The 21,041-nt window shown below is 38.9% G+C and overlaps 2 protein-coding genes across 4 annotated transcripts; both read left to right on the top strand.

The window, feature by feature from the left end:
- The first annotated feature begins 629 nt into the window (after nt 1-629).
- LOC147276078 (chromatin modification-related protein EAF1 B-like) lies at nt 630-14,429 on the top strand. Of its 3 annotated transcripts, none has more exons than XM_086253388.1 (23): nt 630-1,055; nt 2,645-2,835; nt 2,943-2,997; nt 3,078-3,175; nt 3,288-4,743; nt 4,832-4,951; nt 5,144-5,425; nt 6,307-6,498; nt 6,949-7,029; nt 7,322-7,379; nt 7,483-7,994; nt 8,115-8,168; nt 8,410-8,467; nt 8,562-8,758; nt 8,861-8,914; nt 9,013-9,093; nt 9,333-9,470; nt 9,616-9,732; nt 10,393-10,493; nt 10,691-10,903; nt 11,014-11,395; nt 11,546-13,375; nt 13,898-14,429. In XM_086253388.1, exons 2-22 carry the CDS (start codon nt 2,693-2,695, stop codon nt 13,292-13,294), a joined length of 6,141 nt encoding a protein of 2,046 aa, XP_086109514.1. In that variant the 5' UTR covers nt 630-1,055; nt 2,645-2,692; the 3' UTR covers nt 13,295-13,375; nt 13,898-14,429. The 3 variants fall into 3 exon arrangements, with proteins under 3 accessions (XP_086109514.1, XP_086109515.1, XP_086109513.1); XM_086253389.1 differs by having other exon boundaries at nt 2,634-2,835; nt 13,903-14,429; XM_086253387.1 differs by having other exon boundaries at nt 2,634-2,835.
- An 878-nt stretch (nt 14,430-15,307) lies between these two features.
- On the top strand, nt 15,308-18,723 carry LOC147276077 (uncharacterized). Its single transcript, XM_086254096.1, has 3 exons — nt 15,308-15,690; nt 16,296-16,930; nt 17,343-18,723. The coding sequence occupies exons 1-3, from the start codon at nt 15,406-15,408 to the stop codon at nt 18,721-18,723; spliced, it is 2,301 nt and encodes a 766-aa protein (XP_086110222.1). The 5' UTR covers nt 15,308-15,405.
- Nucleotides 18,724-21,041: the final 2,318 nt, after the last annotated feature.

The following is a 21,041-nucleotide window of genomic DNA, read 5'->3' as shown; positions in this document are numbered from 1 at the left end:
ATTTTGGTTGTCAAATAATATCTCATGATAGATCATATCTTATGTATTAAAAATAAAGAAAATCCTAAGTATGTTATAATATTGTTCATCAAATAATATGGTAGAATAATATTACGTATAAAAAACAAAGGAGATTCAAAGTAAGTCATATTTAATTTAAAATTGAGTTATTTCTCAAAATTATATAAATTTGACATGAAGTTACAAATACATAAATCATGATCTAAAAAATCATATATAATCATGGATCATTTGATAAAATTTCAACTACTTTAAATTATTAAAAGGAAATACCTAAGTGAATTTTTTTGTTTTTTTGGCCAAGAACCTTAGTGAAATCTTTGATTCAATGGTTTACGAACATAGAAGATCAAAATTAATAATAACAAGAGATAAAAAAAATAATAAATAACGAGTGCAACAATAATAGTTACTAATTAACAATAACAAAAAAAGACATTTTATAAGCTTGATTTTATGTGTTAAAAAAAAAAAAACACATAGGATTTTTTTTATTTTTTTAAATTTTAGGCAAGGAAATATTTCTCGTTAGGATGTTGTGCCCCCCTTGGCCTGTTTCTTCTTCCTCATCGAACCCCAAATCGAAGCTAATCAAGCACACAAAAAAATAAGTAAAAGACTCGAAAAAAATTTAAAGCACGTAATAATAAAAAGCCCAAAATGGACGTCCAATTTCTCTAAGCCCTCTTCGTGTTCGTCTTCCTCCCCATGCGCAGAGCCCACTATTCGCAGAGGTCGCATAGTCCCCAACACACCCCGAGAACGAAACAAACCCAAAAGCTAGGGAGGGCACACAGAGAAATTTGAAGAGGGAGAGTTTCCTAGAGAGTCTCTGAGCAACCAATTTCATGGCTGACATTTGCAGAGAGGTGTTGGTTTTGTTTTGTGCTAGGGCAAATTCGGCCCTATTTCATTTCTGAGCAGGTGCGTTGTTCAAAACCCTAGGAGAGAGAAATTGTGCGGAATTGAAGTCCCTCAGTGGTCCCACTGTCGTGCCCTAGCTCCCAATTTGGGTGCTCCGTTCCCAATTTCAGGTATTTTGTTGCTCCCTTGGTATTAGGTTTTTGTCGTTGGAAACCCTAGAATTTTGAATTGGGCATTTACCCGGGTTGAATGGGATTAGGGTTTCGTCCGTTGGGCAAATATATGTGAAGTTGTCTTTCATTTGGGATTGTGTAATGCATTGGTGATTGAATGCTTGCAGTTTATACTGTGTTATGCTAGTTGTGCGCTTATTGTATTGACATGGAGTTAAATGCCAGAATTTGACGTGCCCAAATGGGAAATTGAGTAGGGTGTTTATAGCAGTTGTATGCTAGTGGTTTTGAAACTGTGGATTCATGTGAAGGTGCCCATGTGAGGATTCGAAGGAAATGATTGGCTGCAAGGTTCTTGCATGCAATTGTTGCTCATAATCATTGCATTAGATATGGTACCAAATCATATATTATTCAGTATCTTTGATTCATATTATGACTTACCATATTTTGGGCATTGCTTTTCATGTTCCAATTTTCGACAGAAAACATATTTCCTTTTCTGTACTTGGCTGTTTGAACTAGGTTGCACTTTTCAGTGGTAGTGCCTGGTTTGAACCTGAACATATGCCGCTCATGCAGTGTGCTGTAATATTCCGAGGTTCATAATGGATCAATAACGTGGCTGCTTTATTACCTTTAGTTGTCATTTTTAGGTCTTGTAGACTGGATGTAAATTGCAATGCGCTCAGCAGCATACTTTTGAATGGTGACACTACCATTCATTGATATAATTTTAATGCAAAGAATTCTCAGTGAAATATGGGGAATAACGAGGATGTGCCATAATTTGGTGATGTTTATGAGCTTGCTGAATTTACACCTGTACATTTTTTTTATGTGTGATTGCTTTACTTATTTACCTTTTTTTTTGGGTTGTATGTGTGTTTAGGGTGTTTGGGGGGGGGGGGGGGGGGGGGGTTGAAGGAATTGGACATGTGCATGGGAGTGCTTTTTCATTTTCAGGTTCTTCTTTTGTTATCGAGCATTGTCTCCATGCAAATCATGTTATACCTGTTTCTACTCTTGTTATCATGTCATCATTTTAAACTGTTTAAATGCTTAGTACAACTGTTAGTAGTGAAGTGACAAATTAAGAGTCGACTCAAAGATTTAGATAATTTCAACATTCTTATTAAATATTATTAGCTGGTCCAACACTAAATTCAGGCATTCGAACATCAGTGCATACTTTTTGGATGGTTTGACACAAAGCTGACGTCGTTTGCCAACTGATATAGGATAATTTTATGTATTCACAATATATTGTTTTTCATATCATCTGACAGCGTCTATCTTTTTGCTTTCTGTGTTGACACTTTTGTGTGTCTCATTGGAGCACTGTGTCTTTGGCGACTTCCCATTTGGTGTAACTAGTCACTTAACACTCATGTCATTTATTCAGTCAAATGGGGATATTTTCCCCTGGGTTGCTTACAATGCAGCATTCCAGATTTAGTGAACTGAGTTCTGTTTATTTATTACTTGTGTATCAGGTTATCATCCTTTTTTCAACTAAAATGTACTTGGTCAATTCTTTATTCTTATTTGACTTTTTGATGCTTGTGCTTTCAGAAATTTTATAGGCCTTTGGATTAGATGGGAGATTAAAGATTGTGGGCATTAAGGTCGGAATGCATGGATGTAGCTCAGAATCTGGTCTCCTAGTAAATGCAGAGGTTGATTCCATGGGTGGAGTGGTTGACGGCGGAGTTGGTATTGGTTTGAAAACCTCTCCGCGCCGAGTAGCAATTGAGAAGGCTCAAGCAGAGCTTAGGTATGGTTTCTAATTTGTGTTTACTTCTCATCCCTTTTAACTTCTACTTTTGGATGTTTTTCCTGTCTGCATTAAGTGTACAATGAACTGTTATTTGCTGATAACAGACAGGAGTATGATGTGCGGGAGGAAAGAAGAAGGGAGCTAGAATTTCTTGAGAAAGTATGGAAATTTTGATCTCGTGGTGGTTATTTATTTTGACTTCTTTATGTAGTGATTATCACAATGCTCCTTACTTTCAGGGTGGCAATCCTTTGGACTTCAAATTTGGTAATGCAGCTTCTGTTAGTGTCCAGTCTACTTCACTCACTGATCAGCATCCAGAACAGTTTGTGACCAGGTAGACTTTTTGTTCAATTGTGCATAATTGGATAATGTAATTTCATGGTTTTTCATTTAACTGTTAAACTTATTGTCACTTTACTTTCCTTATATTGTGGTTGTTATTGCAGTGAAGCAAAAGGTAGTTTTGCATTGACTGCATCACCTCGTGGGGACTCTGTTGAAAGTAGTGGTCGACCAGATGTTCCTACACTTTGTGAACCCAATAGTGCAGATAATCTCTTACTATTTGATGGTGACAATGATATACCTGAAGGGGAAAGGAACTCTATGCATGTTAGTAGAAGGAATAACATTGCTCCATCAGAACAGTCATCCCAGATGGATGGGACTCAAAATGCCAAGGAATCAGAAGACTCAGCTATTTTCCGCCCTTATGCTCGAAGGAACAGGTCCAGACCAAATCGTGATGGTACTCGATCAAATTCAACAGATATACAGGGTCGTGGTGGTCAGGGATCTTCTTTACCTGCTCGTGGGGGGTCAAAGGATCCTAAAGGGCTGATATCTGAAACAAACAACCAAAAGGACCCGAATATACCTTCTGTCACAAACCTGAAGTCTACGAGTTCAAATGGTGATATTGTTCCAAAAATTGTAACTTCTGATAATCAGTTGGATATGGACTTGGATGGGGTGCGGGCTCCTGAAATAATGATTGGTCCAAAAAAAGATAGTCCTGAAAGCAAATTGGATGTTACAACTCCTAAAAGTTTGAGAGAGAGCCAACATAGTCAACCATCTCAGGTCGATGCTCTGGAAACCCCCATTGATGTGGTTTCTGGGAGATCTGATCTTGTTGAAGAAAGGGAACCGATAGTTTCATCTGTTCTTGAATGTCTTCCTTGTGCAGCTACAACAAAGACTGAAAATGAAATTAGTTCTGTCCAGGTGAACGGGTTTAGCAATTTAAATAGAGAGAGTAAAAGTGCACCGAATGAAGGTCAAGTTAGCAGTGCAGCCTTAGGCACAAAGGGTTTAGATTCAGAATCTTCTTGCACCCAAACTAGCATAGGATTAGATGTAAATAATGATAGTGACATGTGTACTACAAGGAATGCTGATAATGGAAATAATATTGAAACATCAGATGTTGAAGGGGCACAAAATCCAGCTGGTGGTGAAATGGTACAAGAAAAGAATGAAACCAGATCTGTTGACAGTGGTGCTGTTGCTAATGATCACCCTTCTTTTGTTTTTCAAAACCACTCTGGCAATGGTGAAGTCAAAGTTGAGGAAGATACAAATGAAAGTAGACCTGAATTGCATATTGACGTCAAGCTTCATTCAAACATTGAGGAAGAGCAACCAAGTGACTATACTATATCAGCAGCTGATAAGAAAGTGGATGATGTGTTGGATAATAGTTCCAAAATCAACAAAGAGAATTTCTGCACTGGCAGACCGCAGGGTCCTCAGGATATATCTATATCTGAGCTTCCCGAGACTGCTTTGTCAGGGAGAGATACTGCTGCTGGTTCTGACTGTCAGACTTCTAGTAATCACTTGAAAGTGGTAGACAAGGCACATGAAGATTCTATTCTGGAAGAGGCTCGGATGATAGAGGTTAGTTCCCCCTGCCCGTGATATATGATGTCTAAGTTTTCAAACTTTGAGGAAGCTTCTTACTTACTTCATCAAATGTAATAATCAGGCTAAGCGTAAGAGGATTGCTGAATTATCCGTTCGTTCTTTACCCTCGGAGAATCGCCGAAAGTCTCAGTGGGATTTTGTCCTTGAGGAAATGGCGTGGTTGGCAAATGATTTTGCTCAGGCATGACATTGTGATTATACCATATAGTGGAATTTATCCCATGCATTATCTCTTCCCCATCCCCCTCTCCTTTTCCCGAAGATTAGTTCTATTATGAGTTTATATGCATATTTTCAATAACTAGTGTCAACTATATCCCTTTTTTTATTTTATGTTTCTAAACATTTTTGTCCTTTAATTATATGTTTATAGGAACGTCTTTGGAAGCTAACTGCTGCTGCTCAAATCTGTCATCGTGTTGCTTTTACTTCTCGGTTGAGAATTGAAGAGCAACATCAACATTTGGAGCTCAAAAAAGTGGCTCATGCCTTGGCAAAGGCTGTTAAGGAATTTTGGCATTCAGCCGAGACCCTTTTGAATGGTGATGATTCAAGTGCTTGTCAAAAGAACTGCCAGAACGATTTGGATGGTTCAATCAGGGTTGATAGAAATGAAGCTTCTAAAGACCAGAATGGAGAATCTAATACGGTGCTGGTCAGTTATTTGGTCTTTTTTTTTTAATTTTTTTTTTCGAATGGTCTCTACTTTTGGTCAATTTAATGATAGGAATTCTATGCTATTTATACCGTTTGTCACCCTTTGTTTCTAGCATCCAATAATTGTTTAATTATTAGTCCATTTCTGCTAGTCTGTTTTATAATGATAGACGCAGCTTTGTGGTTACTTGTGTCGCTGAACTTTTAAAATGTTTAATAAAAGATTAGAAATGTAGAGAAGGAAATAATAAGTGTAGAGAGAGAGAGAGAGAGAGAGAGAGAGAGAGAGAGAGAGAGAGAGAGAGAGAGAGAGAGAGAGAGAGTTTATGTCATTAAGAAAATACTCTGTCATCATAAGCATGGATCAGTTTACTTTTTCCCCTATGCTCAAGGTTATTTGAAGAGCGATTTCTGTTGAGATGTTACTTTGGAATTGCAGAATGTCTATTAAATATGTTTCCAGGATATATGTGGTTAGAAGTACATCAACTGACAGAAGTGTGTTGGAGTTCTTGATGCATAAGATTCTCGTTTTATATGTATCTTGTTCTTAAATAAATGATCAGAGATATACTAGGTTCATAGTTTCAAAGAGGGGTGCAAAATGCTTTAGTATCGTCTTGGATAAAACCCACATGAATGTTTGAATTTGAGTAATCTAAGATTGCTTCCTCTTATCTGTTTTGGGAATGGATGCTCTAACTTGAGATGGTTGCCTCCTCCCCGTTTTTTCTTAAAGTTGCATTCATTTGCTAAAAGTGTTATTTAATGCCTTCTTAAATTGTATGTCATTGATATTTGTGCTTATAGGCCAGAAAATATCAAATCCTTTGTCTTACCTTTATGTGCTGTATGTTGTTGATCTTTGGTCATGGGCAGGAGCCAAGCAAAGAGTTGGAGTTGCAATATCCCCGAAAAGATCTTGCACTTTCTGTGCAGGGATATGCTGTGAGATTTTTGAAGTACAACAACTCTCTGTGTCCTCATCTTCAAGCCGAAGCACCTGCTACTCCTGAGAGAATGTCTGATTTAGGCATTACGGAAATGTCATGGGAGGATCATCTTACTGAGGTATGGTCCTTTTTATTGAGTGAAGCTATCATCGTTGACATTGCCACCCATCTCTACCATCCTCCTCTACCTTCTTCATTCCTCTCTCTCTCTCTCTCTCTCACTCACACACACACACACACCAAGGTGATTTGTATCTATTATAGCAAAAGAACTATTAGGTGCACCTCCTTCAGATTCCCATGTCTTATACCTTGAAGGGATAACTCTTGCATGTGTTTATGCTTTGCTTGTCTGTTATATATATATATATATGTGTGTATGTGTGTGTGTGTATGTATTACTTAGTTTTTGGTAATAAATCTCCTATATTTGCAAGCATTGAGACTTGTACCTCTAATATGATAGTGGTAAGCTATCCTTCCAAACCACTGACCAAACTAAAGTCTGTTATATATTAGTCATGCCTTTGTATGGGTTTATTAAAAACATGAGTTTTTGCTTTGGCAGGAAAATCTCTTCTATGCTGTTCCCTCTGGTGCAATGGAAACCTACAGAAAATCAATTGAATCTCATTTGGTTCAGTGTGAGGTAAATGCATGCCCATCATTGATTGATATATATGTTTCCTGTTTCTGGTTCACAAAGGAAATTATTACAATTTAAAAGGATAATGCTGGGGGATGAAATGTTCACCCACTTATCTGTTTTGGATATTATAGGAATGAAATTCATGTTTGTATTTGCTATGATATATATTAGTATTATCCTTCTATAACCATGTGTTTCTTTGTACACCGTTGCTTACCATTATTGATTTGGCGACTCTTTGATTTTCTAATTTTGGTTACCCTTGCTGATTTAGTTACCTGAAAAATTTCAGAGAACTGGCAGTAGCATGCAAGAAGAGGTTGAGACATCTATGTATGATGCTGGAGCTGGTACAAGTTCAGACTGTTTTGATATAACTTACTTGAGTTCAGGTTTTATTTTATTTTTCTAGCTAATCTCGAGCTCATTCAAGTTTTAAATTTTTAACCACAGAGTTTGGTTTTCAAGAGACTGCATATGATGAGGATGAAGGAGAAACAAGCACCTATTATTTGCCTGGAGCCTTTGAAGGTAGCAAGTCATCAAAATCTAACCAGAAGAAACGGAAGAACCTGAAGTCATACACTTCTAGGTCATATGAAGCAGGAGCTGAATTGCCTTATGGACACTGCACAACTGCAACTCAACAGTCCATGTTGATGGGAAAAAGGCCTGCTAGTCTCAATGTTGGTTCAATTCCAACAAAACGCATGCGCACGGCTTCCAGGCAGAGGGTTGTTAGTCCATTTGGTGCAGGACCTACTGGGAATGCTCAGGCTCAAATTAAGACAGATGCTTCAAGTGGAGATACTAATTCTTTTCAGGATGATCAGAGTACTTTGAATGGATCCCAATTCCAGAAAAGTGTGGAGGTTGAGTCTGTTGGGGACTTTGAAAAGCAGTTACCATATGACTATGCAGAAACATCAATGAAGCCTAAAAAGAAGAAGAAGCCAAAACATCTGGTACATAAAGTACTCATATTTTGACTCAACTTACATATCCATGAATTAATATGGAAGCTTCTCTAGTTGCTGTCCTACCTTAATCATTGGTTAAGTTGCTTGTATTCTATATGGTTGCAGGGTTCCACATATGAACAAGGATGGCAGTTGGATTCTGCTCTTCTTAACGAACAGGTAATTAGTGAAGTTACTATATATGATCTGGGTTTTTTTTTTCCTAATAATTTTTTAATTTACAATTTTACATTATTATTTAGCATTGTGTTTTCTTTTATATGCATTTTTTAATTTGCAAGCTTGATCAACATTTTTTTTTGTTTTAAATTTCATTCTCCCTCAATTAAGTGTTTATTGCATCACATCAGCTATATTTTAAACTGGTAATCAAATAATTGATGGTGCCTTAAATATGCAGAGGGATCATTCTAAAAAGAGATTGGATAATCATCATTTTGAATCCAATGGAACAATTGGTAAATGTCTTCACTGTGATATTTGTTTTAGCATTTGATTGACAATGCTCTTGTTGTTCTCTCTCATTTACATTCTATACTGTGTTCTCTGTAGGCTTATATGGGCAACATAGTGCCAAGAAGCCAAAAATATTAAAACAATCACTTGATAATACTTATGACGGTATAAATCCAATGACTGGGTCCATTCCTTCACCAGTGGCATCCCAAATGAGTAATATGTCCAATACCAGTAAATTTATTAAGTTGATTGGTGGTCGAGACAGGGGCCGGAAAGCTAAATCACTGAAGGTACTCTTTGGTGATGTTTTGTTTGATAGTGTGCTAACAAATGACCCCCATTACTGTGCTGTTTTTTACCTTGTGCTGATGTCTTGTACTATTATTTTGCAGATGTCTGTTGGGCAGCCAGGATCTGGAAGTCCATGGTCTCTATTCGAAGATCAGGTTAATATGTCATTATTATCTTTCTCAAATTGTTCTTTCTTCAGTTGTTATATAATTATCAATAGCTACCCTAAATTTCCCTGTTTTTTTGACATTAGGCACTTGTTGTTCTTGTACATGATATGGGCCCGAATTGGGAACTCATAAGTGATGCTATCAACAGTACTCTGCACTTGAAGGTTAGTATTAATGTTGGAGCACCTTCTTATGCTTATTGTCTATTGTGAGGGTGATCTATGATGCATTTGAAGACAGTCTAAAGCACAAAATAGTGCATGTTTCTTTTTCTGAAAATGTGTTTCTATTTTCAACTTTTTTTTTATTTTTTTAATAAAAAAATCTTGGCTTTTGGAGTAATATTGTTGGTTTTTATGGTCTATTTTTTGGGTGTTGCTCTCGTTGACTCCATACCATACAGTGTATCTTTCGCAAGCCTAAGGAATGCAAGGAGCGTCACAAAATATTAATGGATATGAATGCTGGTGATGGGGCTGATAGTGCTGAAGATTCAGGATCTTCACAGCCTTATCCCTCTACAATACCGGGCATTCCAAAGGCAAGAGTTTTTTTTTTTTTCTCTTTCAAAGTACATGCTTTAAAGTAAAAGTTGGCCTCATGTTGGTTCATGGTCAGCAGGAAACCTACATACTGTCAATCTAATTTTAGCTACTTTGTTGGTTGGTCTTTTGTCTCTCATGCAGGGCAGTGCCAGACAGTTATTTCAACGTTTGCAAGAGCCAATGGAAGAGGATACTCTCAAGTCTCATTTTGAGAAAATAATTAAGATTGGGCAGAAGCATCATTATCGGAGGAGTCAGGTTCGTGAGAATAAGTTACATTTGTTGAATCTGTGCAGATCCTATTGTGGTGGCTCGATTTTGATCGATATTGCCATCAGTGTCTCTGTAGCTAGCCCATCCTTATGATCAGAAATATTCTACCTTTCCACAAAGGCAACATCTTTTTACAGTATTTAATGTTCGAATCTTCCACTATTTGTTACACCCAGATTGCATCATTGGAATTTTTTCAATGTCTTAGTTTGCCATATTGACCTTATGGTTGGATTACATGCTACATTTGAGATGTCAATCCTTTTAGTTTTTGTGCTCTGACCTGGCGTTTTCTAATATTGTAATCCTGTAGAACTATTCTGTTTTGACCAATTGACATATAAGGGTTGTAATAACAATGAGCAGCATCGTAGCGTCATAAACTAAAGTAAAATGATATAGGGTGTTGTCGATCTTCTGTCACCAGTTTGAAAAAGGATTTGCTTGAGCCAGCTGAAATTATTTGTGGGATAAAGGCTTAGTTGAGTTAAGATGAAATAAAGTATTTTTTAGATGTTGGGAGAATAGGCACTACATGCGTGAGGCCTGGAAGCAATTTAAGTACACTGTTTCTCACTTATATGTTTTTATGTATTGTAGAACTCCTTCCTGACCATAATTCTTTGTGCTTGTGTATTTGTGAAGAATGAGAACCAGGATCCGAAACAAATAACAACTGTCCACAATTCTCATGTCATTGCTCTTTCCCAAGTCTGTCCAAATAACCTGAATGGAGGTCTTCTAACGTAAGTTCCATTTATTTCTTGCATGTTAATGGTATTGTCTGCTATTTATTCAAGTAAATGTTAATTTTGTCTTTTATAAAATAATTGTATATCTTCATCTGTATGTTATTGTATCTCTTTTGTATTTTCTTGGCTCGTGTGCTTGTTTCTCCTCTGTGAATATGTGCAATATAAGTATTTGGATTTTATGTTTGAAGGCCTCTTGATCTCTGTGATGCCACTTCATCAAGCCCAGATGTTCATTCCCTTGGGTATCAAGGTTCTCATGCTAGTGGTTTAGCGATGTCAAATCAGGGTGCTATGGCATCATTACTTCCTTCTGGGGCAAATGCTTCGCTACAGGGATCTTCTGGTATGGTTCTCGGAAGTAACTTGCCATCTCCATCCGGTCCGCTTAATGCCACCATCAGGTAGTGTGTTTTTGTAGTTATTATATATATATATATAATTTTTTTTTTTTCATAAGGTTGTTACTACATACGTTTGATTAATTTGTTAATGACTCATAATCATGGTATAGGGATGGTAGATACAGTGGTCCACGACCATCATCCTTACCAGTTGATGAACAGCAAAGAATGCAACACTACAATCAAATGTTATCTGGTAGAAATATTCAGCAGCCCAGCTTGTCTGTACCTGGGACTCTTCCAGGAACTGATCGTGGTGTTCGTATGGTACCTGGTGCAAATGGTATGGGCATGATGTGTGGGATGAACAGAAGCATGCCAATGTCAAGGCCAGGGTTTCAGGGAATGACTTCATCATCTATGCTGAATTCTGGGAGTATGCTTTCATCCAGTATGGTGGGAATACCAAGTCCTGTAAATATGCACTCTGGAGCTGGTTCTGGTCAAGGAAACTTGATGATAAGACCTCGGGAGGCTTTGCATATGATGCGGGTGAGTCATTAAAAATTATATTGTTCTTCTAGATTAAGGTTGCTTCTGTGATAATAGCATTTAGTATGTTACTCTGTGCACTGACTAATTTAAATGGTCGCGTTCTACCGAGGCTTTATGTTTATTTGACTATAGAGTTTTGTGTCATAGCCTGGCCATAATCCGGAGCATCAAAGGCAACTTATGGTTCCGGAGCTTCAGATGCAGGTCACGCAAGGGAGTGGCCAAGGTATTGCTCCATTTAGTGGGTTGAGTTCTGGTTTTCCTAATCAGACAACTCCACCACCTGTTCAAACATATCCAGGCCATCCACAGCAGCAACATCAGGTATCCCCACAACAATCCCATGCACTCGGCAGCCCTCATCATCCTCATCTTCAAGGCCCCAATCATGCTACAGGGTCGCAGCAGCAAGCTCATGCAATTCGCATTGCTAAAGAAAGGCAGCTGCAACAGCAGCGGTATTTACAGCAACAGCAGCAACAGTTTGCTGCATCTAATTCTTTGGTGCCACATGTCCAGCCACAGTCCCAACTTCCCATTTCATCAAATTTGCAAAATAGTTCCCAGATTCAATCGCAAACTTCACCTCACCCTGTATCTCTATCCCCGATAACAGCATCTTCCCCAATGACTCCAATATCATCGCAGCACCAGCAGAAACATCACCTGCCACCACATGGGCTTAGCCGGAATCCTGGTGTCAGTGGGTTGACCAATCAGATGGGGAAACAACGACAAAGACAACCGCAGCAGCACCATCTTCAACAATCTGGTAGGCACCACCCTCAACAGCGGCAACTTGCACAATCTCAGCAGCAGGCTAAACTATCAAAGGGAATGGGAAGAGGGAATGTAATGGTGCATCAGAACCTCTCCATTGATCCTGCTAACCTCTCCATTGATCCTTCTCATCTGAATGGGCTTTCAATGCCTCCAGGAAGCCAAGCTCTGGAGAAAGGAGAACAGATCATGCAGTTGATACAAGGCCAAGGTGCATATTCTGGGTCTGGCCTGAACCCAGTAACATCGAAACCATTGGTCCCTCAATCATCGAACCATTCTCAGTTGCAGCAAAAGTTACATACTAGTTCAGCTACCCCTTCATCAAAGCAACTCCAGCTAATGCCTTCTCATTCTGATAGCAGCACTCATGCCCAGATTCAAGGCCAGGTTCCACCAGTTCCTTCTGGTCATACAATATCAGCTTCATATCAAACTGTCTCCCCAGCAATTTTGTCTTCCAACCACCAGCAGCTGCAGCCACAGCCACAGCCACAGCCACAACAAAAGCAAGCTAATCAGACTCAGCCTTGTGTTCAGAGAGTGCTCCAGCAGAATCGTCAAGTGAATTCGGAGCTTCAAAACAAGCCTCAAAGTGATCTAGCTAAGGTTGATGAGCTGCCTGTGAATGGTAATTCTCAGGTGGGTGCGAGCATGGCAATTCCTCAGTCCTGTATTGATTCGTCTAATGAAGTACCAGTTTCTTCTGCCATTACTCCTCAGTGGAAATCATCAGAACCAGTGTATGAATCTAATATACCAAATTCAACAGCTCAAGCAAGTCCAATTGGGAGCCCACCGCTAACAAAGTCATCTGGTGATGAGTCAATGCCACCTATCAGTCAAGGGTTAGGCCCAAGGCAGTTATCTGGTAGCTTGCCCTCTCATGGACATAATGTTGGAGCACAGTGGCAGCAACAACAGCTTCTGCAACAGTCTTCGCTGCCATCCTCATCTCAACAACATTACCAGCAACAAGAGCAACAGCAGCAGCAGGAACAACAGTCACCCCAACATCAAGTGCCACTGCAACAGCAGTCGCAGAAGAAAATGCAGCAACTGCAAGCAGGGCAAGGCGGTTTGTATATGATGCCAAGTAATTCAAAACCAGAATGAATGATTCTAAGGAATTGAGCAGCTGCAGCAACCCGTCCTGCCAGGGTTGGGTCCGCATGCCCTTGTTACAGCAGTGTACAGGTAGTTAATGTTCTTTAATAGCATACATCCACAACATGAGCCTGATACATTCAGATATGATATAGCATTCAAGAATAAGATGGATATAACATGATAGGGCATTGCATAGACTTGAAAGTATAGCTAACATCATCAGAGAGTATGCTCTGGCATTTTGGTTCTCAAATATTTCCAAACCTTTTTCGTATGAAGTGTTTCAAATATGATAATAGTGATGGAGCATGCATTACTTTACTACCTTTTTTTTTTTTGGTCAAATACTTTCACCATCTAGATATGAAAACTGCATTGTTTTTTTTCCATTTTGAAATCAATTATTTAAAACTTTTCTACTCCTTTTTTATGTTATCGTCTTATTGTGTTTCTCCCTAGTAAGACCCAACTTTGAAGTCATTATTGCCTGAGTATTGCATGAGTGCTAGTACTTTATGGGTTGTCTTTTTTTTTTTTTTTTTTTCCTGGCACTTATGGTGTAGTTTATTTCAGTACAGAAAGGTATCTGATTCGAGGTTTGGGGTTTAGTGCAGATGAAGCTGATTATTCCATAAGGACATCGACGGGAAGAGGTGGTCTTGGTATTTGCAGATTTTGTTAAAAATTTAGCTGAACAACCCAAGTGATATTGCAAGGCATTTCCCTTTTGTTTTTGAAAATCATGTAAATTACCACTGGTCTAGAGCTCTGGGAAGATAGAGACTGATATAGAGGTATGTGTACAGGGGTCTTATCTTTCCTTTTCTAGTACCTTTTTTTCTTTTAATTTTTTCTTTTTTTATTTATTTTTGCTGGTCTCCTTGCTTATTTGTCGAGGGGACCCTATTTCTTTTTGCCCCAGTAGATTAGTGCATGTATTATTACCCTTTCAGATTAAGGGGGTTGCAATCTCATTTTTATGGGCAAATCCTTTTGCAAATTTTGTGAATATTAGATGGTCTGGTGTATACATTGGTCAAAGAACATGAATCATCATCTGTTACTGCCATGTGCGCCTGTGGAATTCTTGTAACTTGTAACGGTTCTCAGTTTTATAATGCAAGGAGTCTTCACTTAGTGCTGCTCATACTGACCAAGAAAATTCAGACTGTTATTTGTCTCACAGGATTTAAAGATCGTCTTCTTCGTTGGAATCTTATGTTATGAAGCACAACCATCAATCCTAATTTTCCTTGAAAGAAAACCTTTTGGACAGGCTTCTTGTGATTTTTTTCTACGTCCTCTTTTATTTTTTTAGTGTTATGCTATATGAAAAAGAAAAAATGAATTAAAGAAAATAAGAAAAAGAGACGAAAGAGTAGGATTGGCGCTCTAAGGCCTTCCACTATGCACCGGATTTTGTGACCCAAAAACCCATTTTGGGCCACAAATGGGTCACAACTCCTCACTACGGGCCGGAATGTGTGACCCAAATGCAAGTGTAACTCAAAGTGTAACCCATATTTGTGCTGGACTGTGACCCAAAATGTGGTGTGACCCAAAATATTTTCAAGCCCACGTGAAGGAGAGAGAAACCGGTTTGGGCTGAAGAGAGAGGTGGGCCCCGCGCCTGACAAAGCTGACGAGCAGCTGCAGCAAGCTGACGCAGGTGTCGGCTGACGCAAGCAAGCTCGGAAGCAGCGCCTGCCTTTCTGCTTGGATGACGCGTGGCTGAAGGAGAGAGAAACCAACGGTCCAGATCTGCCGACCGTTGGTGATCAACGGCTGGTGCGTTTTGGGTTTTTTTTTTTTTTTTTTTTTTTTTTAGATGGGCCGGAAATGGTGTAAACGGCTGGGATTAATGGACCGTTGATAATCAACGGTCCAGATCGGCCATATCCTTTTTTTTGATAACAAATATTTAATAAATCATTTAAAATAGATATAATATCCGAAAAATTGCCAAAAAATTTCGAAAAAATTTTAAAAAATTCCCCAAACCCTCCAACAGCTATATTTTCAAGGATGCCTATATATATCACACAACACTCATATGGTTTCATCACAATTTACAACCTTTGTTTACCAAATTTACACAAAATTTTTTTTTCTTTGTCATGGCTCCAAGAGGAAGTGCTTGGTTGGTAGCTGAAGATGAAGCCCTAGTGATGGCATACCTAGAGAGGTCTCCCGACGGTTGTCTTGGTGCCCAAATTAGAGCCGCCATGCTTTGGGAACAAATTTATGAAATTTTCAAGCGTAACATGGGGGGTGAAACAATTCGTAAGGTTGGCGGTGTTAAAGCACGATTCAAAGATATTGCGCGTGATTGCAACAAATTTTATGCTTGCTTATTGGAGGCCGAGCGAATGCGTGCAAGCGGTGCAAATGATGCCAATGTGGTAAGTTTTTATGCATTTATATATTTGCATGATTATTTTTTGTTTTATCCAATTATCAAGCATATTTATATATTTGTATAATTATATAATGTTTTGTTTATAAATGAAGCATACTTTGTATAATGGTATTACTATTTTATTGTTTTGTATATGTATCAAACATATTTATATATTTGTATGATTATTTTTGGTTGTGTTTATAAATGTAGCATATTTGTATAATGATATTATTATATTGTATTTTCACTATTTTGTTTATCTATCAAGCATATTTATATATTTGTATAATTATATAATGTTTTGTTTATAAATGAAGCATACTTTGTATAATGGTATTACTATTTTATTGTTTTGTATATGTATCAAACATATTTATATATTTGTATGATTATTTTTGGTTGTGTTTATAAATGTAGCATATTTGTATAATGATATTATTATATTGTATTTTCACTATTTTGTTTATCTATCAAGCATATTTATATATTTGTATGATTATGGTTTTTGTTTTGTTTATAAATGTAGCAAATTTACTATTTATTTAAGTTATGTTTGCATTTCCACAAGAAAATTTATATATTTTAATTTTTATTCTATTATTGTAGTTTACGCAAGCACTTGAAGGCTTTCGAAACAAGACTGGATTCAAGTTTCCATGGGTGCACATTTGGGAAAAAATAAAGGAAAGTGCAAAGTATGCTGCCGTTCATGCTCCTGTTCGGGTTAGTGATTCAGAGACCCCCGCCACCGACGATGCCGACACTCCCGCCGATGATGATCCCGAGGAGACCGATCCAGTCATACCACTTGGCGAGGACGAAAACCCACCACCATTCCAACCATGCGGATCCTCGCGGCCAAGGCCACCAGGGAGAAACCATGCAAAACGGGCCAAGGCAGCCGAGCCCGTCCAAACTCATATGGTTGAGGCAGTAGATCATTATAATGAAAATTCAAGGATTTTCATACAAACGAGAGTTGACAGAGAGCGTGCAAGGAGTGAAAGAGACGCCGCAAAGGAGGCAAGAGAAAGGATGAGGATCGAGAGGCAGCTAGAATGGGAAGAACAAAATATTATGGGCCAAGACCTCTCCAAAATGAATGATGGGCAACGGATGTATTGGGAGCAAAAGATGGCTGAAGTCATTGCAAGGAGGCAAATGCGTGCTAACCACCATTCGGAGTCCACTCCATCTGGATACTACCCGGATCTTTCCAACCTCACTCACTCAAACCAGGGGTACCCGCCTAATAATTAGAATTAGACCTTGCTCTTTAATTGTGTTTTTTAGTTTGAATGTTAATCTTGTTTTAAATTATGTTTGCTCTTTAATTGTATCCTTTAATTTGAACGTCAATCTTGTTTTAAGTCATGGTTTGCTATTTATTCAATTAATGTTTGCATTTCCACCCAACATTGGATTCTCCCTTATTAACCACAGACTGATGCATGCTTTACAGTAGATAAGACTGATGCATGCTTTACAGTAGATAAGACTGATGCATGCTTTGCAGTAGATAAGACTGATGCATGAAATGACTACACCATCATAAAGCAAATGAATGTGGACCATTCATTCCTTATCTCAAATGCAAGTGGTTTCAGTATAAATACCACTATACTTACCATGTTACACTCAATCTTATTTCAGGATCATTTCTCATTCCATAAACACCCAAATGAATACTTTGTATGTGTATTCATCCTCCTCCTCTTCTTCGGACTCTGATGCTGAATGGGATAGGGAAGAGGATGGAAGGGAGATGGTGGGTAAGTTGATTGTGTCAATGGGTCATACCGTCGTCGCCGGTACACCAAGGCATGGCGGTACATCTTCAAATCGCCGGTACACACACCGGAATCGAGAAGCCGCCCACGAACGTCTCATGGACAACTACTTCATCCCCTCGCCAATCGAGGACACCGTGACTTTCCGCAGGCGATACCGCATGCACCAACCGCTATTCAATAGAATTCTCGAAGCGGTCTGCCTCCAGGATGAGTATTTCCGGCCAACAGTTGATGCCGTCGGTAGAGTGGGTTGCACACCTCACCAAAAGGTGACTGCAGCACTGCGGGTGATGGCATATGGCATTCCATATGATTTGGTCTCAGAGTCAATGACCATTAGCCAAACCACCATACGACAATCATTCTTGAAGTTCGTGAGAGCCATCACTGACGTCTTCGGACCAGAGTATCTCCGGAGGCCTACTCCGGCCGATTTGAGGAAACTTTTGCGAAAGGGGAGCCGTAGAGGATTTCCAGGTATGATTGGTAGCTTGGATTGCATGCATTGGGTATGGCAAAATTGCCCAATGGCCGAGCAAGCTGTGTACCGTGGGCATTATCGTGTCCCAACAGTTATCCTTGAAGCCGTTGCTGGGTACGACACGTGGATATGGCATGCAAATTTTGGTATACCTGGGTCGAATAATGATATCAATGTGCTGGACTGTTCTCATCTCTTTGATGATATGATTTCCGGCCGAAACCACAGGGTGAAATTCACTGTGAATGGGATAGACTACACCATTCCATACTTTCTTGCAGATGGGATCTACCCTCAATGGTCAACTCTTATCACTACATTGCACAGTCCCGTTCTTCCCCACCATAAGTTGTTTGCCGCTCGACAGGAGGGATACAGGAAGGATGTGGAGAGGGCGTTCGGAATTTTAAAAGCCCGGTGGCAGATTATAAAACGACCTGCTCGTTATTGGCGTCCGATTGAGCTTGGGTATATCATGAAGGCGTGCATAATATTGCACAATATGATCGTGGAGGATGAGCGCCCTGAGGATGACGGTAGGGATGACCCAATAGACCCAGAAGCGAGCACTAGAAGGGCAGAAGCTGAATACGAAGGTGTAGAACCATGTCCGACCGGTGCCGCTCCATCATCATTACCTGAGATGAATGTTCGTCGGAATTTGCTTAGGGACCGAAATGTCAACGAATCCCTAAAAACTAATTTGATTGAGCACATCTGGATCCGAGAGGGGAACCCACCACTTGCCCCAACATATTGACGACCTGGATCATGGTTCGTCCATATTGTTCTCATTATGATTTGTTAGGTTAATCTTCGCAGTTGATCCTGAAGTTTGTTATTTGTCTTTGTATTTGCCGTTTAAGTGTGTTTGTGTTTGTCAGTTGCAGTTTCTGAAATGAAATAAAGGCATTGATTTCTCTTACCTGACATGACATGACACAACCATCACATATAGCAAAATAATTCACTGAACCAATGACAAGACTATACACTGACTCCACACTCCATCACATGCATAACACTGTTGCTTCACATGTGAGATTCGAGTATTAAATTATCCATCAGGGAATCCAATGGGCAAGTTATGCACATTTTTTCCCTATAAATACCAAGGTTTAACTATAAGGCCAACACATCCACATAACTATCATTTAGAAATGGCTTCCTCTTCCAAGCAAAGTGTCGGTGAGAGCTCCAAGCAAGGCGTTGGTGAGATCTCCAAGCAAGGCACCGGTGAGATCTCCAAACAACAGTGCGATCAAAGCTTCTGTAAGTGCCTTCCTAACTGTGCTGCACCATTGTGCGATTATTGTTTAATGATGGAGCGTGCAAAAGAACCAGACTGGAGGTGCTGCAAGTGTTCGGATGATATTTTGGTCCCTTTGTGTGCATTTTGCAAGAGATTGGAGCTCAAGGATCTAGCCAACCACCCAAATCTTCGCCACCAATGGTTGAACCACCTGCCAGAGCCCAAACCACCCGTGCCATGCACATGCGGGAAGAACCCTCCGATTCAACCATGTGATGAGTGTGAAACCGAACAGAAGATCACAGATTGGTATAATTACGTGGGTGTCAATTCTTCATCATCGGACTCCGAATAAGAAGTTCGATTCATTTTCTGTCATGTCGAATGCAGTTGTTGTTGTTGTTTTTTCTTTAAATCATCGTATTGTTCTTGTTTGTCGTTTTAGTGATCATGTTGTACTTGTTTTTCTTTTAAATCATCGTGTTGTTTTTCTTGTTTGTGGTTGTTGAAGTCCCGATGTTGTAAGGCTTATGTTGTCTAATTTATGAAATTTTCTTATTTTAAATATATTCAATATTGACCTTATTTTAAAGATCTCATTAAAATAAGATCACTACAATCATTTTTATTATACTTTAAATTTAAAATTATCAATTAAATATCACTTAATCAATATTAGGCATATTTTAAATATGTATAAAACACTGTGACCCAAAATGGGTCACAGCACCATAAATGGGAGATTTGGGTCACAGCACTATTTGTGACCCAAAATGGGTTTTGGGTCACAAAAAATGGCTTTACCATAGTGGAAGGCCTAAGAGTTGGGAAAAAGTTGAGAGAGAAAAAAAGAAAGAAAAAGATGACAACCCAGGTCCCTCTGGGACCCAAATCCTAATTTTTCACTCAGTCTTGATTGTCTTTTAGACAGTGTAATGGAAACAAATGGTTGATGATTTACATTCTATAACATAGTTGAATCCACATTGATTTACCCACTCTTTCAAATACAAGTTCTCTCTCTCTCTCTCTCTCTCTCTCTCTCTCTCTCTCTCTCTCTCTCTCTCTCTCTCTCTCTCTCTCTCTCTCTCATTTGAAACACTATGTTTTGCGATTCTAGTATTAGATTAATGCCCATAATTTGGGTTCAAAGTAACTGCAGATGCGAATACTACTGGTAGGTGTTTTCTACTTTATAAGTCATAGTTCTCTTAATACTTCAATATGTCCAAAAGAAGCAAAAAAAGGAGCCTAAGTGATGTATGAGAATGCAAATACAAATATTTGGTCAAGAAATAACCATACGAGTGGCGAGTGCTGCTCCAAGGAGGGAAAAGAACAAACTTTGACCAAAATTTGATGTGAAATAATTCATCCAAAAATAGAACAAGACGCAGGAGACATGAAAAAAGGCCAATGTCCAAGTACATAGCCTTTTAACCCAAGTACTTTGACATGGCCTCTCACATCAGTCTTAGGCAGATTAGAGTGATGGGTCCTAGTGTTTAGTGTTGAGATTAGAGTGATGGGTCCTAGTGTTTAGTGTTGAGATTAGAGTACAGAAGCAATCAGCAGAATCACCAAGAGCTCAAGTACTACTATGCTGAAGAAAGGCATATTGCCTTTTGACTTTGAAGGTTGCCTAGTTTTAAGGGAAAAAACAAAGAAAGAAAGCCCATGTGCATAGAAACAAAAAGGCAGGAGTAGACCAGAAGCTTATACAAAACAGTACGTCAGTACAAAGAATGATGCAAATTAAGCTGAACATGAAACTGTTGAAACCCAATAAAGTTTATGACCAAAGCATGAAACTTTCTTGGCCACAT

Source organism: Dryas octopetala, chromosome 8, assembly GCF_963921425.1.
Source record: "Dryas octopetala chromosome 8, drDryOcto1.1, whole genome shotgun sequence".
NCBI classification, from domain to species: domain Eukaryota; kingdom Viridiplantae; phylum Streptophyta; class Magnoliopsida; order Rosales; family Rosaceae; genus Dryas; species Dryas octopetala.
Note: the sequence above shows the minus strand (reverse complement) of the source record. Positions and strands in the feature narration are given on the sequence as shown.